This window comes from Saccopteryx leptura, chromosome 4 (assembly GCF_036850995.1).
Source record: "Saccopteryx leptura isolate mSacLep1 chromosome 4, mSacLep1_pri_phased_curated, whole genome shotgun sequence".
Lineage (NCBI taxonomy): Eukaryota > Metazoa > Chordata > Mammalia > Chiroptera > Emballonuridae > Saccopteryx > Saccopteryx leptura.
The window spans coordinates 189,997,927-190,013,517 of record NC_089506.1 but is presented as its reverse complement, the minus strand read 5'-3'; the positions used below and the strand labels follow the sequence as shown (position 1 = coordinate 190,013,517).

At 58.7% G+C, this 15,591-nt stretch overlaps 1 protein-coding gene across 2 annotated transcripts in view; it reads right to left on the bottom strand.

Annotated features, from left to right (window-relative positions):
* Positions 1-15,591, bottom strand: part of COL26A1 (collagen type XXVI alpha 1 chain) — a 200,142-nt gene that overhangs the window by 11,409 nt on the left and 173,142 nt on the right. For both annotated transcript variants that reach the window (XM_066379945.1, XM_066379946.1), the window contains exons 4-7: positions 13,484-13,545; positions 4,715-4,868; positions 2,347-2,445; positions 1,614-1,757 (exon numbers count right to left, since the gene is read on the bottom strand). In XM_066379945.1, the coding sequence (XP_066236042.1) occupies positions 1,614-1,757; positions 2,347-2,445; positions 4,715-4,868; positions 13,484-13,545 (459 nt within the window). The remainder of the gene's footprint in view (positions 1-1,613; positions 1,758-2,346; positions 2,446-4,714; positions 4,869-13,483; positions 13,546-15,591) is intronic.

Below are 15,591 nucleotides of genomic sequence, written 5' to 3'. Positions count from 1 at the left end.
TGCACACAGCTGACTCACTCATTTGAGGCCTCCTCCAGGAAACCCCTCCTGCTCACCCCTCTGAACTGCTTCCCTCAGGGTCCTGGGGCAGGCTGGGGTCTGCCTAATGGCCTGTCTCCCAAGGCCTGGGTTCCTCGAGGACGAACCCATTGTGACTTTACCCTGACCACCCCCAGAGCAAGGCCCAGAGCTGCCAGGCCCAGGAAATGTCTGGGGTGGGCGTGGCCGCCTCTGCTTCTCCCTCTCCACATGGAAGACTGGACCGTCTCTCTATAGGCCTCACAGCAGGTGGCCCCTGTGGGTGCTCAGCCCCCCCAGCTGTCCCCACTTGGGCATCCCACTCTTCCCAAAGGACCCATGGCTGTGGGAAGGAGGGTCCTATCTGAGGACAGCTCTGGGCACTGAATGTGGTAGGCAGGTAGCATCAGACACAGGGCATCATGCCCAGGCCAGGGCAGCCTGCAGCCCTCGGATGGCTCCGCATGGCCCCAGGATGTGGGCTGCTAAGCCCTGAGACCCTCAAGTGCATCACAAGCATCTCTGAGCCTCTGTATGGGTGGGAAAGCCACGTGCAGTGAGTTAGCATTCGCTCCAGCTGCCCCCTGAGAGAGCCAGGTCCCTCTCCATGCCCTGCCCTGCTGGCCTGGCCCCTGCACTCGTTGGGGACTGCCCATGACCCCTGATTCCTTTGGGAATAGGTTCTCTTTCCTGGTTCAGGCTATGGCTGGCAGCTGTGTTTAATGAGCCCAGAGCAACTCCATCAAGGAATATTATCACCTCTACTTTGCAGATGGGAAAAGTGAGGCTCCGAGAGGACAGTGCAATTCAGGCCCAAGTCTTAACGTGCAGGTGAGGGCTGTGCTGCCTGCAGGGACAGAGGCACCAGCAGGACAGGGCTCGGGGTCTCTCTGACAGCTGACAGAGGTCCCCCTCTACCTGGGGCCCAGGATGTCCCCACCCACCCCCTCCCCTCAACATTTTAAGTCAGCCCTGCTACTTGCTTCTTGTTAAACCTTCCCAGGTTTCCCAGAGCACCTAACAACAACGCCGCCCGCCCCAGGCTGCAGGCTCGCTCCGCGCGGCGGTGCTGCCTCACTGTCCCCAGACCGGGAGCCCTCGCCGCTCTCAGGCTTCCCCACATGTGGGCAGTGTTGCCGGGTGCTCAGGGGTGCCCTCCTGCACTAGCCTGTGGCCCCTGAGGGCAGGAGTCTGTTTTTTTCACTGCTGTATCCCAGTAACGACGCACAGTAGGTGCTCAATCAACACTTGCCAAATGACCTGCAGTGAGGGGACTTGTGACAAGGAGATGGGATAACAGATGACCTCAGTGGCGCTGCTATCACCAGGCAGGGAACCCGAGGCCAGGCCAAAAAGCCGAGTGAACTTTGGAGGGTCAGGACCCCAGGGGCAGGAGCTAAGCCCCAAGGCAGGGACAGAGTAAGGTTGCAGGGTCAGTATCGGTCCCCTGGGGATCTCCGCCTGTCCAGGCCTACTGCCAAGCTGACACCCTGATCGCTGATGGGTCCCATATCATGGGGTCCTCTGAGGCGGGCTGACCCCTCAGCAGACAGTGTGGCTTGGGCCTGCCCCCCCACCCTCAGGTCAGCACTCACTGTCCTTGTCGGTAGGTGGCTGCAGGGAGTAGAGGACGCCTTGGGGACCATTTGGAGGGAGGCTCGGGCTGCCTGCTGGGCCGGGGGGTCCAGGGGGTCCCATCTCTCCAGGAAGCCCGCGGGGCCCTGGCGGCCCCAAGAGGCCTGCAATGGGGAGAAGAGGGGTCACGTGAGGGTTGGGCCTGGCAGCCGACATTACTGACAGGAAACGGGCTCTGAGAGGGAGAGGGTTGGCAAAGGTCAGTGGTGGCCTCTAGACCACAATGTCCCTAGAGGGCTGTCTTTTAATGTAAGCGAAATGGCTTCCTCCTTTTCAGCCCCTGATAGGCGGACCCCTGGGCCAATGGGATGGCAAGGGAGAGAGGCAGGGATGGCTCTGGCCCCAGGCCCTCTGCCCCCTCCTGGGAGCTCAGCTCTGAGGCAGGAGCACCACGGGTGGCAGCCAGCCTGACGAAGGTCACTCCCCTACAGGACCCAGGAGGAGCTGGGGCTCTCTGGAGGTGTTTAAATAACTGAGAACACCCCCAAACCTCTGGAAGCCCCACCCCCACATCGGTACCCACAGCTCCCAGAGCTTTCTCTTCTTCCTGCAGCCCCAGGTGAGACCGGGCCCTAAAGTGCAAGGGATGGGCAGCAATTAGGGTGCTGACGGTGTCCAAGGTGACTCGCTGGCTTAGACAGAAACCCCAGTGTCTGTTCCCCAGGAGACGGAGGACAAAGTCAGTGAGCTTACCAGGAGGCCCTGCTGGGCCTTTCTCTCCTGTCTGGCCCCGGTCCCCTTTGGAGCCTGGGGGGCCCACAGGCCCTGGTGGTCCTGTCTGCCCTGGGGGCCCTGGGGAGAGAATGAGATGAGGCCTGAGAACACTGTGGGCTGAGGTGGGCCTCCCGGCCCGACCACCTATGCTGTCTGAGCAACCTGCACCCAGAAGCCCCATCCTCCTGAGGTTTCCTGAGGGGACGAAAGGGATCATGGTCAGCTCAAATCAGTCATTACAATCCACACACCATTTTTGCATCTATTAACCTCTATGATCTCAAGAGCTGCTTTTGTTTCTATTTGACAGGTGGGGAAACTGAGACTCCAAAATGCGTGGCCCCTTGTTCACGATCTTAGAGCCAGGCTATGGATGAGTCAGGTTCCCGCTCTCCACATCCTGCTGGCTCCTTGCCCAGAGTTCAGAGTTGGGCTTATGGCAAAAAGCTCTCCCTAAGTCCCCCTTGGAGACTCCAAGAAGTCCCAAAGGACATACCTGCCCACTTCCAGGGTCTCCAGGTCCCAAGGGTGAGTGGGAGGAGACAGAGAGGTGAGAGACCCACCGTTTGGCCTGGAGACAGCCCCTTCTGCCTCTGACTGCCTGGAGAGGGTGCTCAGAAACGTTTGCTGGACTGATGGAAGGACCTGCACTGGCTCTTAAGGCCCTTCCACCTCTGACTGTGCGTGACTGTGGTCCAGGAAGAAGGGCTTGACGGGCTTCTGGTTTGGGGAGACTCCACCTGCTCTCTCGGATTCCAGGAGGAATCTGGGTGCCCCCATTTGTAGGGTTTGTTCTCCACCTGGTGGCCATTCCTTGGAACTGCACTCTCCCTGGAAAGGAGCTAGGTCTGGCACAGAAGATCCAGAGTCCCTCCCAGCCTTCCCCTCCCCAATGCTAGCTCCCCCCACCCTGGGGGTGGGAGAGGAGATTTAGGGCCTGCGTCCTCCAGAAATGGGAAGCCTCCTTCTCTTTCAGTCTCAGAACAAGAATTTGAAGAACACAGGTGTGGGGTAGCCCTCTGGAGCGAGCAGTTGGGGACAGTGGCAGAGACGTGGGCCGGAGGACCCAGAGTGAGAGTGTCCCGTGCCCATAGCAGGCCTGAGCTCACCCCTCCTGCCACAGTTTCAGCTCCTCAGAAGTCTGCTCCTCCCTGGCCCTAGGACTGGCCCCTGGAAGCCAACTCTTCCATTGCTGGGGGTCGCCTACCCCACTCTGCTCTGACTCCCAACAGGACGGGCACATACACAAACAGGGCAGAGGAAGCCAGGCGGGATTCGGGGCGTGTGCTCAGAGCTGAGTCTGGGCAGTGCTAAGAAGCTCGGGGCTCAACTGGGAGAGAGGGGAGGGAGGGAGAGCATCGCCTTCAAAGGGCTCCAGTGGGGCCAGGAATCATGGGGACAAAGAGCCCTTGGGTCGCTGGGTGACCCAAAGGCCACTTCTCTGAGCCTAAGTTTTCTTCTTTGTAACTCCAAGCTTTATGAGCATACTGGAATGATGAGAAAGGATGCCTGTCCAGTCTAAGGTGATACAAAAATATTTAATAACCGGCACAGCATGGATATTGACTAGTCAGAAAGGACACCAGCCTTAAGCCCCTGAATTCAGCCAGACTGACAGGTGCCAGCTAAACATCCACTCAGGTAAAGGCCCAGGACAGCACCTGACACAGGAGGCCTTCACCAATTTGAGCTACTATTATTATAATTATTATTACTATTCGCAGGCCCAGAGGACAGAACACTGACCAATGGATGGAAGTTGCGGAAAGAAAATTTTATCCCTGACCTTAAAATGTGGTGAGGAGTAAGAGAATAACTGAGTAGCGAGGGTCCTCCAGCTGCAGTCAGACTGTTTAGTGCAGAGCCCCCAGGAGGGGTGGGAGGCAGTAAGCTCTCTGTCCCTGGGAGTATACAGGCAGAGGCTGCTGTAAACTGAGCCGACCGAGGAGTAGGCTGGGCTGAGGGCCTGAATGAAGATGCTAAGGGGCATCAGGGCAGCTAATGAGGACAGTGGCTGAACTGTAAGACATTAAGGAATGGTAGGGACTGTGGCAAACTGCAGAGCTTGGACAAGATCTGAAGGGGCAGATATTCTTAGCTGCAGGCAGTTGTTTCCATGAGGGACTGCTAGCCTCAATGGCTAAATCTTCCATTTTTCTAAGAGAAGCCAGACATCCTGATTTTTATGTGAAATCCCCCAGTTTTTAAATGGTAGCTCAATTTTTAAAAATGCCACATGGATATAGTTGACTCAGAAACCTAGTGGGTAATCTACTTGCGGGCTCCTTGGAGGCCACGCCTGGGACGTGTTCGGCTGGTCGAGCCTTCCCCTGGAGGCTGCACTCACCAGCTGGGCCTGTGGGCCTTCTTCGAGGCCCTGGATGGGCGAGAGGGATCGCATCAGGGAGGAAGTCCTCATTCCAGGGCGGTGGCGTGCTGTGGGGGGCTGGCAGGTCATTGTCCGGGCTTGAGGGCCGCTCTGCTGCTTCCAGCAGGAGAACCTGGGCCAGAGAAGGGCAGAGGGTCAGGCCTGGGCCGGGCCAGGGACACATGCAGACAGGACAGTGCCCCGTGAGACCTATAACTGCCCGCTGCTGGGCTGGGCGGTCCCCCTCGTCAGTGGGACTCCCACTCCCCCGGTCAGATTGCTCTCCCACTCCTGCCCTCCTCTCCTCATTCCAGGAGAGCCCTCCTGGGCCCTCGACAGCAAGCAGGTCCCTATCGGACACTATCGGAGTCCCTGTACATTGTTTACAGAGCATCCATCGCTGGGATTGGAGATCTGTGGTTATCTGAATAATGACCACAGCCACCTCCACCTCACTGGTCTTCCCAAGGGGGGTGAACTGGGCCTGCTGCTGTCCCACACTGCCGGGCTCAGGGCACAAACAGCGCGGTCAAGGAATGTTTGTGAATGGATGGATAGATAGATGGAAGGTGAGGGAAAGGGGGAGGAAAATAAGGAGAGAAAAAAGAAAAAGAGAAGGGAGTGAGGGAAAGAGAAAGGAAAGAAGGAAGAAAGGAAGGGAGAGAGGGAAGGAGGGAGGGAGAAAATGAATGGATCTGGTTTGGTCTATGAATTTTAGTAGAAGCTCCAGGGAAACCAAAGGAGGCAGAGTCACTTAGGGGTAGCCTGGAAAGCAGCTTGTCTTCTCCCCGTAAGGGAGTCAGGGGTCAAAGACAGCAAAGACCCAGGGCCTGGGCAAGGAAACTCTCTCCTTAATTCCCTTAAACTGGAAGCCGGGCCTCAGTGGCCCCAGCAAAGCCCTGCTGTCTCCAAAGAGGCCGGCAGGGGGCACTGCTTGCCTAGGGTCGGTGCGGCAGAGAGAACCTAGCGAGGCCCACCCAAGCGCTGTTGGGGATGAGCACTGGGGTCCTTCAGCTGTATTAAATAGAGTCTGGCTTCCTGCCCCCACCCTGTGGCGTGTCCCTGGTCTTAGCGCCCGTCTGCCTGACGGAGAGGAAGAAGTCTGGGTCCTGAGGTTCCCGCCAGCTCTTCAGAGTCAAAATCCTGAATTCTACTGGAGTACTAGACACTCCCTCAGACCCCCAACCCCTGTGATTAAGGGGGTCTGAGGAGAGGGCTGAGGGTGGTGGGGGTGGGCCTGTCTGGGGTGCTTGTTGTTATCGTGGTCACTGATGCTTGATTCCACAGGCGCTGCTGCCCAAATAATTCAAACCACAGCTGCACCCTGTCCCATCCCGCACCCGCTCCCATATCAGAGCCTCGGGACCCCCTGGAACTCCGCGCCCCCTGCCAGGAGGGTCAGGTCTGGGCGCTGGCCTTCTCCAGGCCCCACCCCAATGCCGTTAGCAGGCAGTCGGCCACAGCATGCCTCCCCCGCCGCCGGCCTGTGGCCCCGGGCCCCACAGAAGCTCTTTCCTTCCCTACCTCTATCTGCCCCCTCACCTCCAGGAGCTCCTCCCCCCTGCACCCCCACAACGAATCCTACCTAGTCGTCCCCCCCCAACCTGCCAGCGTCTGCACACAGGTGCCCGTCTCACCCTGCCCTGCCCGGCTCCTCCTGGGCCTCACCTTTGGCTCCTCCACTCTGCTCTATTCCAACTACCCCGAACGACCCCAGGGCCCCACCTTGACCCAAGACGGCCCGGCTGCAGCCCCTTCTCCCTGGGGCCCTCTGCCAGCCTTCTCTCCTGGGGAAGATCCTGAGACTCCAGTGGGCTGCCCCCTCCTCCCTATCGTCTGTCTCACCCTCTGGGCAGAGGGGAGCCCTTCCTGTCACCTCTGCTCGCTCACTTTGTGCCCAGGGCCGGCCCGAGTGGGAGGAGCGATCCACTAGGAGGGTCTGTTGGGACATGGGACCACCTGGAAAGGGCCCCTCCTGCTGTTGGTCCCCAGAGCCGGCCCAAGATAAGTGGCTCCTGATGGGGGGGGGGCTCAGGCCCTGAGGCCATGCAGGCCGGTTTGAACCCTGGCTGTCCCCTGTGCCCTCTGTGTGACTGCAAGCATCATGGCCGCTGTGAGCCTCAGCTTTCCCTTCAGCAAAACAAGGGTGACAGTAACCGACCTTCGCAGCGCTCGGGGCTGGGCTGAGGTTTCCCCGGTGCGGCAGAGGGTCCTTCCGAGCACCCCCACCCCCAGTTCTGCAGTGTCCCTGGGCCTGGGTGGCAGTTTCTGAGGATCCTGGGAACCAAGTGTCTCAGGGTGACCATCTGTGTTAGGTGGTGGAGCTCCTGCTCTGTGAAGTTCTTGCAACTTCTCTGAGCCCCTCACTTATCTGGTCCTCACAAGAGCCCATGAGACAGGAAGGGTCACTGTGGTGACATCATAGGCAAGGTGGAAATATAGGTTCAGAGACCACAGGTGCCTTGCCCAAAGTCAGCCAGTGAGCAGACAGTAAGGCCCCATGTGGTGCTTCGTCCATCTCTCCAAGCTTGGTCACAGCCTTGGCCTCAGCAGAGCTTCACAGAGGCAGGAAGAGGAGGCCAGTTGGCTCGGGTCACACAGCAGCTTCAGGGTACAACCCAATCTCCTCTCCCTGGAAACCCCATGAGGAGAAGAGGACTATGATTGCTGCTTCAACTGCGGAGTTTTCACTGGGAAGCAGGCTGGATGGCCACAGTCAGGGTCCCTGAGGCGGTGGAGGAGCTGGGAGTGGGGGGAGCTGGCTGGATGGCCACAGTCAGGGTCCCTGGGGCGGTGGAGGAGCTGGGGGGTGAGGGTAGCTGGCTGGATGGCCACAGTCAGGGTCCCTGGGGCGGTGGAGGAGCTGGGAGTGGGGGAAGCTGGCTGGATGGCCACAGTCAGGGTCCCTGGGGCGGTGGAGGAGCTGGGGGGTGAGGGGAGCTGGCTGGCTGGCCACAGTCAGGGTCCCTGGGGCGGTGGAGGAGCTGGGGGGTGAGGGGAGCTGGCTGGATGGCCACAGTCAGGGTCCCTGGGGCGGTGGAGGAGCTGGGAGTGGGGGGAGCTGGCTGGATGGCCACAGTCAGGGTCCCTGGGGGGTGGAGGAGCTGGGGGGTGAGGGGAGCTGGCTGGATGGCCACAGTCAGGGTCCCTGGGGCGGTGGAGGAGCTGGGAGTGAGGGGAGCTGGCTGGATGGCCACAGTCAGGGTCCCTGGGGCGGTGGAGGAGCTGGGGGGTGAGGGGAGCTGGCTGGATGGCCACAGTCAGGGTCCCTGGGGCGGTGGAGGAGCTGGGGGGTGAGGGGAGCTGGCTGGATGGCCACAGTCAGGGTCCCTGGGGCGGTGGAGGAGCTGGGGGGTGAGGGTAGCTGGCTGGATGGCCACAGTCAGGGTCCCTGGGGCGGTGGAGGAGCTGGGAGTGGGGAGAGCTGGCTGGCTGGCCACAGTCAGGGTCCCTGGGGGGTGGAGGAGCTGGGGGGTGAGGGTAGCTGGCTGGATGGCCACAGTCAGGGTTCCTTGGGGGTGGAGGAGCTGGGAATGGGGAGAGCTGGCTGGCTGGCCACAGTCAGGGTCCCTGGGGCGGTGGAGGAGCTGGGAGTGGGGGGAGCTGGCTGGATGGCCACAGTCAGGGTCCCTGGGGCGGTGGAGGAGCTGGGAGTGGGGAGAGCTGGCTGGATGGCCACAGTCAGGGTCCCTGGGGCGGTGGAGGAGCTGGGAGTGGGGAGAGCTGGCTGGATGGCCACAGTCAGGGTCCCTGGGGCGGTGGAGGAGCTGGGAGTGGGGAGAGCTGGCTGGATGGCCACAGTCAGGGTCCCTGGGGCGGTGGAGGATCTGGGAGTGAGGGGAGCTGGCTGGATGGCCACAGTCAGGGTCCCTGGGGCGGTGGAGGAGCTGGGAGTGGGGGAGCTGGCTGTCTGTGGCAGATGCTGGAAGACCCAGCACAGTGGGTATAGGATGGAGTGAGGGGAATGGCAGGTTGGTGCCTGGAGCCTGTGGGCAGGGGGTAGAGGAAGTTGGGTATGGCTTTCCCAATTTAGGCCTGACTGAAGGTACAGTGGGATTGTCACTAGTCAAACAAAGGCATGGGAGAGGGCAAGATTGGGGGTGATGGTGACCAGCATGGGGTAGGCTCAATTTCACTGTCCCAGGGGGACCTCCATATGGACATATGTAACAGGGAGTAGTCCGGAGTAGCGGGGTAGGGCAACTTGGAGGGACACAGGAGGGACCCCTGACCTGGGCTCCTGGGGCAGGCCCTGCTATTCCCTCCTCATGCCAGGCTCTGAGCTCCCCTGAGGGGACCTGCCACAGGCAGCCTGGTCCCCACACCAACGTCCTGGCTCATTTCTTCCCGGGGCACCTCCCACAAAGAGCCCACAGACCCGGGCAGAGGAGTACTGACCACAGCCAAGTTAGCATCAGCCTTGGCCGGAGTCCACGCCCTCCTGTCCTGACCGAGGCCAACCTCCTAGAGAAACTGATCCCACCCCTGCTGGGCATGAGCTCACCAAGGCGGGCAGCAGCGGGTGTGGGGACTCAGCCCAAGAAAACCAGACCATGGCCGTCCAGGGCAGTGGCCCTGATGACGTCACTGTGGTCTGGCTGACTGGCAGCAGACACCAGTGGAACTCTGAGGCTCCTATGACCCTCATACAGGGAAGTCCCCCCAGGTTCCCCCCCCCCCTATTCCTTGTGGTCCATGAAGTCAGAGTGTAGACTGAGGGGGAGGAGAGGAAGGCAGAAAGCTTCTCGCTGGCCTTCTGGCCCTCCATCCCCCACAGCCATTCCAGCTGTCCTAGGCAGAGGGTGGCAGGAATCCTGGATCGCTGCTGGCTCTGGGTCCTTTGACAGCTCAAGCACCAACAGGCATTGAAGATGGACCTGATTCTCTCTCTTTTTTTTTTTTTTTTTACAGAGGCAGAGATAGACAGGGACAGACAGACAGGAATGGAGAGAGATGAGAAGCATCAATCATCAGTTTCTCGTTGCGACTTCTTAGTTGTTCGTTGATTGCTTTCTCATATGTGCCTTGACCGTGGGCCTTCAGCAGACCGAGTAACCCCCTGCTGGAGCCAGCGACCTTGCGTCCAAGCTGGTGAGCTCTTTGCTCAAACCAGATGAGCCCGCGCTCAAGCTGGCGACCTCAGGGTCTCGAACCTGGGTCCTTCCGCATCCCAGTCCGACGCTCTATCCACTGCGCCACCACCTGGTCAGGCTGGACCTGATTCTTATGGTTGCCTAAACACCATCGCCCCTTCTTCCCTTGCTCCAGAACCTCCTATTGTGCCCCAGAGAAAGACTGCCCAGGTACTCATTGTCCCAGCTCCTTTGCAGCTAGAAGATGGGCAGATAGCCCATTGCTGACCAAGGAGACATAATGATTTTGTTGGGGGGGGGGGGTACTTACTGCTTTTGAACATGGTGTTAGGATGTGATGCTTTGAGTAGCAGTAGCCACTTTGTAACTATGAGGTATGGACCATGAGACAAAAGATATTCACTAAAGGGAGAAGGGGGAGGCTGTGAAGGGCCTGAGTTCTTGTGCCACCAAACCAATCCCAGGACCACCTACTCCTGGACTTTTTGTGGAACAAACAAGATATGTCCTTAAGGAACACACTGCCATTAGTTAGGCTTCTGTTACTTGTACTGAGTGCACCCTTCCTGACACAGCAAAACAGGTTTCTTGTCTGAGGGAGCAGAGCCTCTGCTTTTGGCCTCTGGGTTGCTGCTCTCTAATGTCAGCTGCTTAATTTGACTCCCATCTGCCATCCAGCTGCCTGGCTCTGCCGTCAGCCGCCAGACCCCAGCCTGTGCCTGCCTGACCATAGCTCCGGGCTCTCTCCGTGACCCCTGTAGGCTCACCTGACCTTGGTACAACCCTGGGGCTACTGGGCTGTCCTGACAGCTTGCCCAAATTGTGTCCTCCTCCTTCTCCAGGCCGCTACCTCTCAAAGCCCTATGACCCAGGCCAACAAAATTCCTAGTGGCGTTCTCTCTCTAGGAGAATAGGCAGGTGGGCAGCAAGGTGACCCAGACCAGGCACAGGTGCTGAGACAGGAGTCTCCCAGCCCCTACATGGGAATGCAGAAGGTGGCGGGCTGCTGAGCTGGGCTCCCCACAGGAAGGTGGTACGGGCCCCTCTCTGCACACGGCAGACCCAACTACCTCCCCCGTTTCCCAGCCAAGAGCCACCTGAGCTCCCCACTGTATGCTTGTCTCAAAAGGATCCAGTGAGGAACAGGGAAGGGACTCCTTCAACTTCTATTTAGAGGGCAGGAGGATGAGGTGCAGAGCTAAGAAAGGCGATGCCCAGGCAGGGCTGTTGCTAGGACAGGAACCCTAGCTCCTCCAACACATCCGCTGTCTCTCCCCCCACCCCTCAAAGTCTGCAGAGGGGTCAGCAGCCTGCTGCCCGAGGCTATGCTGCTGGGGCCCAGTTAGAGGGAGGCGTCAGGACTGGGTGGATGTGGGAAGGAATTGCTCATGGCGGTAGGGCATGGGCGAGAGCCAGGTGGGTGGGGACAGCTGGCACCGTGCCAGTCCTCCCCCGGAGCTGTGACTTTTAACACCCCAAGGTGCTGGGCAGGGGCCAGGGCAGGCTGCGGGCCGATGCTCTGCCAAACCACGCAGAGGCTTCAGGTGCCTGGAAAATGTCCGTCAGGCAGCTGGCCCAGGGACCCTGCCTGTTCTAAAACCTTGGGTGCCAGAAGTTCACCCCAGCATGTTCCCTACACCCTGACCCTCCATGGCTGCCCCATCTCTAGCTTGGCCCATAGAGCGGCATGTGCTCCATGAAGCCTTCTACCCCCTGCCCCCAAAATCCATGGGCCACTCGGCGGACACAGGCTCCCTGCCCCAGGCCTGTGACGAGGAGCCTGGGTGCCTGGAGAAACCTCCCTCCTGCAGCAGGGGTGGAGGACAAAGGAGGCCGTTCATGCCTGGGGCTTTCATGTCGTGTGCTCTGCACAAACGTGTCCCATGTACCTGTGTCCTCCTCTGTGAGGTGGAATAGAGACGTGGCATTGATGATCACACGGACCCTCACACCTGTCCAGCCCCCAACCATTTCTAAGGTCAGGTCCCACCACCCAGTCCCCTGAGGTCCCAGGCAGGCCTGTGAGGCTGGCGCTGTAATTCATTCCACAGAGGAGAAGGTGGAAGCTTGGCTTAAGTCACCCAGCTGGTGGGTGGTGGTCCCACGTATGTTTGGCTCTGAGTGACAGTCACCTGCAACCCCCATTTGATTGGGCAGGTGCCTTTGTGATCAAATTTTCAAGCAGGGGGCAGGCCCAAAAGCAATGTAAGGTTGGCAAGGGCTGTATGTATATGTCTGTGTGTGTACGTGTGTATATCTGGGTGTCTCTCTGTGTGTATGTGGTATCTGTGTATATGCTGTGCCTGACTATGTGTGTCCACACATCTATATGCCTATGTGTGTCTGAGTATGTATGTATGTGCTATGTGTGTATGTTGTGTCTATGTCTGTGTGTCTGTGTGTTCATGTATATCTTGGTGTGTCTGTATGTGTCTACGTATATGTATTCTCATGTGTCTTTGTGTGTCTCTATGTGTCTCCATATCTGTCTCTGTGGTGTTCGTGTGTGTGTGTGTGTGTCTGCAGGGGGTACATGTTTGTCAGGCTCTCTTGGGCTTGAGGTCTGACCTCCGGGCCTGCTCTCGGGGATCTTGCCTTGGGGGTCCCTCAGCCCACCTCAGTGCTCTGTCCTCACTTGCCCCCCCGACCCCCCAGCAGCCAGCCATCATCTCTCCTACCTCCTATGGTCAGGACTCTCCCCTGAGCTGAACCTCTGCCCCAGCTGGGAGCTCCGCATCAGGCTCAGGTAAATCCAGTTTCCAATGCTGGCTCTGCCCTGGGGCCAGGAGAGCCCTTCCTCTATAGCTCTGCGTCCCTAGGTCCAGCCCCTCTAGTCAGTCGTCAGCATCTGCTCTCAGACCTCTAAGGAACTAAGGAGACTGGCCCAGCAGGAGCATAGCCCGTGGTCCCACTGCTTTGCCTCTCCCTGTCTGTGCTTCCTCTTGCTGTGTGAGTGAGCTTGGGGGCAGCCAGAGTGACAGGGAACAGCACCCAGCAGATGCCTCACCCAGTGAAAGATGAGAACATCCCGGCCCCTCGAGGGTCCACTCTGCAGGATGCCCTGCACCATTTCCCAGAGGGCTTTGCGGGTGACCTGCCTGGCAACACACCTGTGCCTTGCACGTCCTTCCCTTCCCTGGCTTACTTCCTCTCTCCTCACCCAGTGCCACCTAGGCCATTCCCAAATAAATACTTATCCTTTATCAAGTCCTTCTGCCTCTGAGGTGACCGGCTCCTACCCCCCTGATGTAGACAGGTCAGGGCTGCTTAGCGCTGGGAGGCTCCTCCTCTACCAGCAGCTCCTCTTTGCCCAGCACAATGCCAGGCAGCAGGAGGAGAAGCCAGAGCTGGGGACAGCCACTCCTTCCTCTTTACACCGAGGAGTGGACTTCTGGGCATCCAGCCTCCCAGTCCCCAAGGCCAGTCCCCAGACCAGCCTGTTGCCCAGGACCTTCAGAGTTCTTGCTCTTCCCACTCCCTTCTCCCAGCCCAGGAGACTGGCCCAGCCTAGAGAAGGCCACCAGAGCCACCGAGGACCCAGCAGTACCCGTCCTTGGGACACGGCTGCTTGGGCCTGCGAGGCTCCCTGCAGATGCCTGATGTGCCCCCCCCCCCTGCCTGATTCTCCAGGCCCGGGCTCCCCAGTCTGTCTGACCTTGGCCTCCAGCGTGATCAGCCGCTCACTCATGTCACTGAGCCGGGTACAGTTCATGCATTCTGAAAGAGAAGAGGAGTCCAGGTGAGGGTGAAGTATAGAGCCTGGGACGATGGCAGCCCAGCCACCAGGACAGCCTCTGGATCAGCAGGCAGGGAAACCTTTGACTGGTATGCTTGGAAAACTCCTGCCCATCCATCTGGGCATCCTCCTAAGTACTCCTTCCTCCATGCAGCCTGCCTGACCTCTGAACTTCCTTTCTGAGCACCCGCAGCCCATAGTACCATCTGGTTATTCAGCAAACTGTCTGAGCCAGCACCGAGCCAGCACCTGGGTGCCTTGTCAGCCTGTAAGCTTCACGAGGACAGGGGTCTTTGTTTATTTTGTTTGTCCATGGATCTCAGCCACTGGCACAAAGTAGGGGCTTAAAAATATCTCCTGGTTGATGAATGGATAGTAAATGAAATGTGCTCCCTGACTTTGAGAACTATGGTCTCGGAGACAAGCTGGTAAGGACTATGCTGGTGCTGTAAGAACAGAACATGCCAGAGAGCATCATGCGGATGCAAAGCCAGCCTGGGGCGAGCGGTCAGGGAGGGCGTCCTAGAGTCAGCGGCATCTAAAGTGAGGCCCGAGGATGACACGGCGATTGGCCAGGGGAGGAAGTGGGGAGAGGCAGGTTCAGCAGAGGGAGGAGAGCGTGCTGAGGCCTGGATGGGAACTGAATAGGGGTGTGCCAGCGGCCTGGCCGACTCATAGCACCCCCCCCCCGGGGCCACCACTGCTAGAGCGGGGGCCCCAACACATAGGGGTGTGCCAGCAGCCTGGCCGACTCATAGCACCCCCCCCCGGGCCACCACTGCTAGAGTGGGGGCCCCAACACATAGGGGCTGCCAGCAGCCTGGCCGACTCATAGCACCCCCCCCCCCGGGGCCACCACTGCTAGAGCGGGGGCCCCAACACAGAGGTCCTGCAGGAAGAACGCCTGAAGCCAATGCGCAGAGGCTGGAGGGGGTGAAGGTCAAGGTCAGATTTGCATTTTTAAAAGCTAGCTCTAGCAGCAAAGTGTTCAGTGGTAGGAGTGGAGGACCTGGAAAGCCAATTAGGAGTCCAGTATGGTTACCCCCACACACACACACACACACACCTCCCGGGGCTGTAATTATCTGTTTATGTCTGCCCCCCCCCTCCAACCAGAGTTCTTTAATGAGGAAATAGAATCTATTTAATAGATGGTTCAAAGCTGTGCTAAAGAGCTTTCATTGCTCTGGAAGTCAGAGGACACTTGAATTCTTCACTCAGTTCAAAGCCTGACCCTACAAGAACCTGTTCTCAGACACACACATACACACACACACACTAGAGGTACTGGGTAACTCAACAGGTCCCACTTGGTCCGTGGAGGTCCCTTGGCCGCAGTGAGGCCTGCATGCCTACCAACAGGGTCCACAGCCTCCACACCAGGCTGTCCTTGAAAAGTCCCATTGTCACTGAATGCAAACCATCTTGCTAATGTCCCTGTTCTAAAATGGTTATTGCTATGTGAGAAATCAGGGCAGGGAGGGGGAGGGGGGTCTCAAGTCTTGGGAAGAAGTGGTTCAAGCTGTGTCATTCCCGAGAGGGCCCAGCCTCGGGGCAGGGTGGCTGACATCCACGCTTTCTGCTCAGCAGCCCTACTTGGGTTTATAAGGCCTGCTCAGCGGGCCACAGAGGGCCTGCTCACCGCACCTCCCGCCCTGTTCCCCTGAGCTGGGCCCAGCCAGTGTTTATAGGCATTTTTAGGAACAAAACTTTTCCCCCTCAATAAACCTTGTCAGTAACCTCAATACATAAAACAGATTAAAGACTGAGGTATAAACACTGAAACTTTAAAACAACTACAAGAATGTATACAGTTGCCTGACTCTGGTTTGGGATAGGACTTCACAAAAACCAGCAAGAGAGGGGGTGGCTTTTGGCTGAATGGAGGTAGGGGGTTGGGGGGTGTTGTGGGAGGTAAACACTTTCAGTTCCCTCTAGTTTCTCCCAGGAAGGGGATGGTAAAGAAAAGAAAGGTATAAACCACAGAGCAGAGAGAGGGGCAGAGGAGACCCCTCGGCAGACGGGTG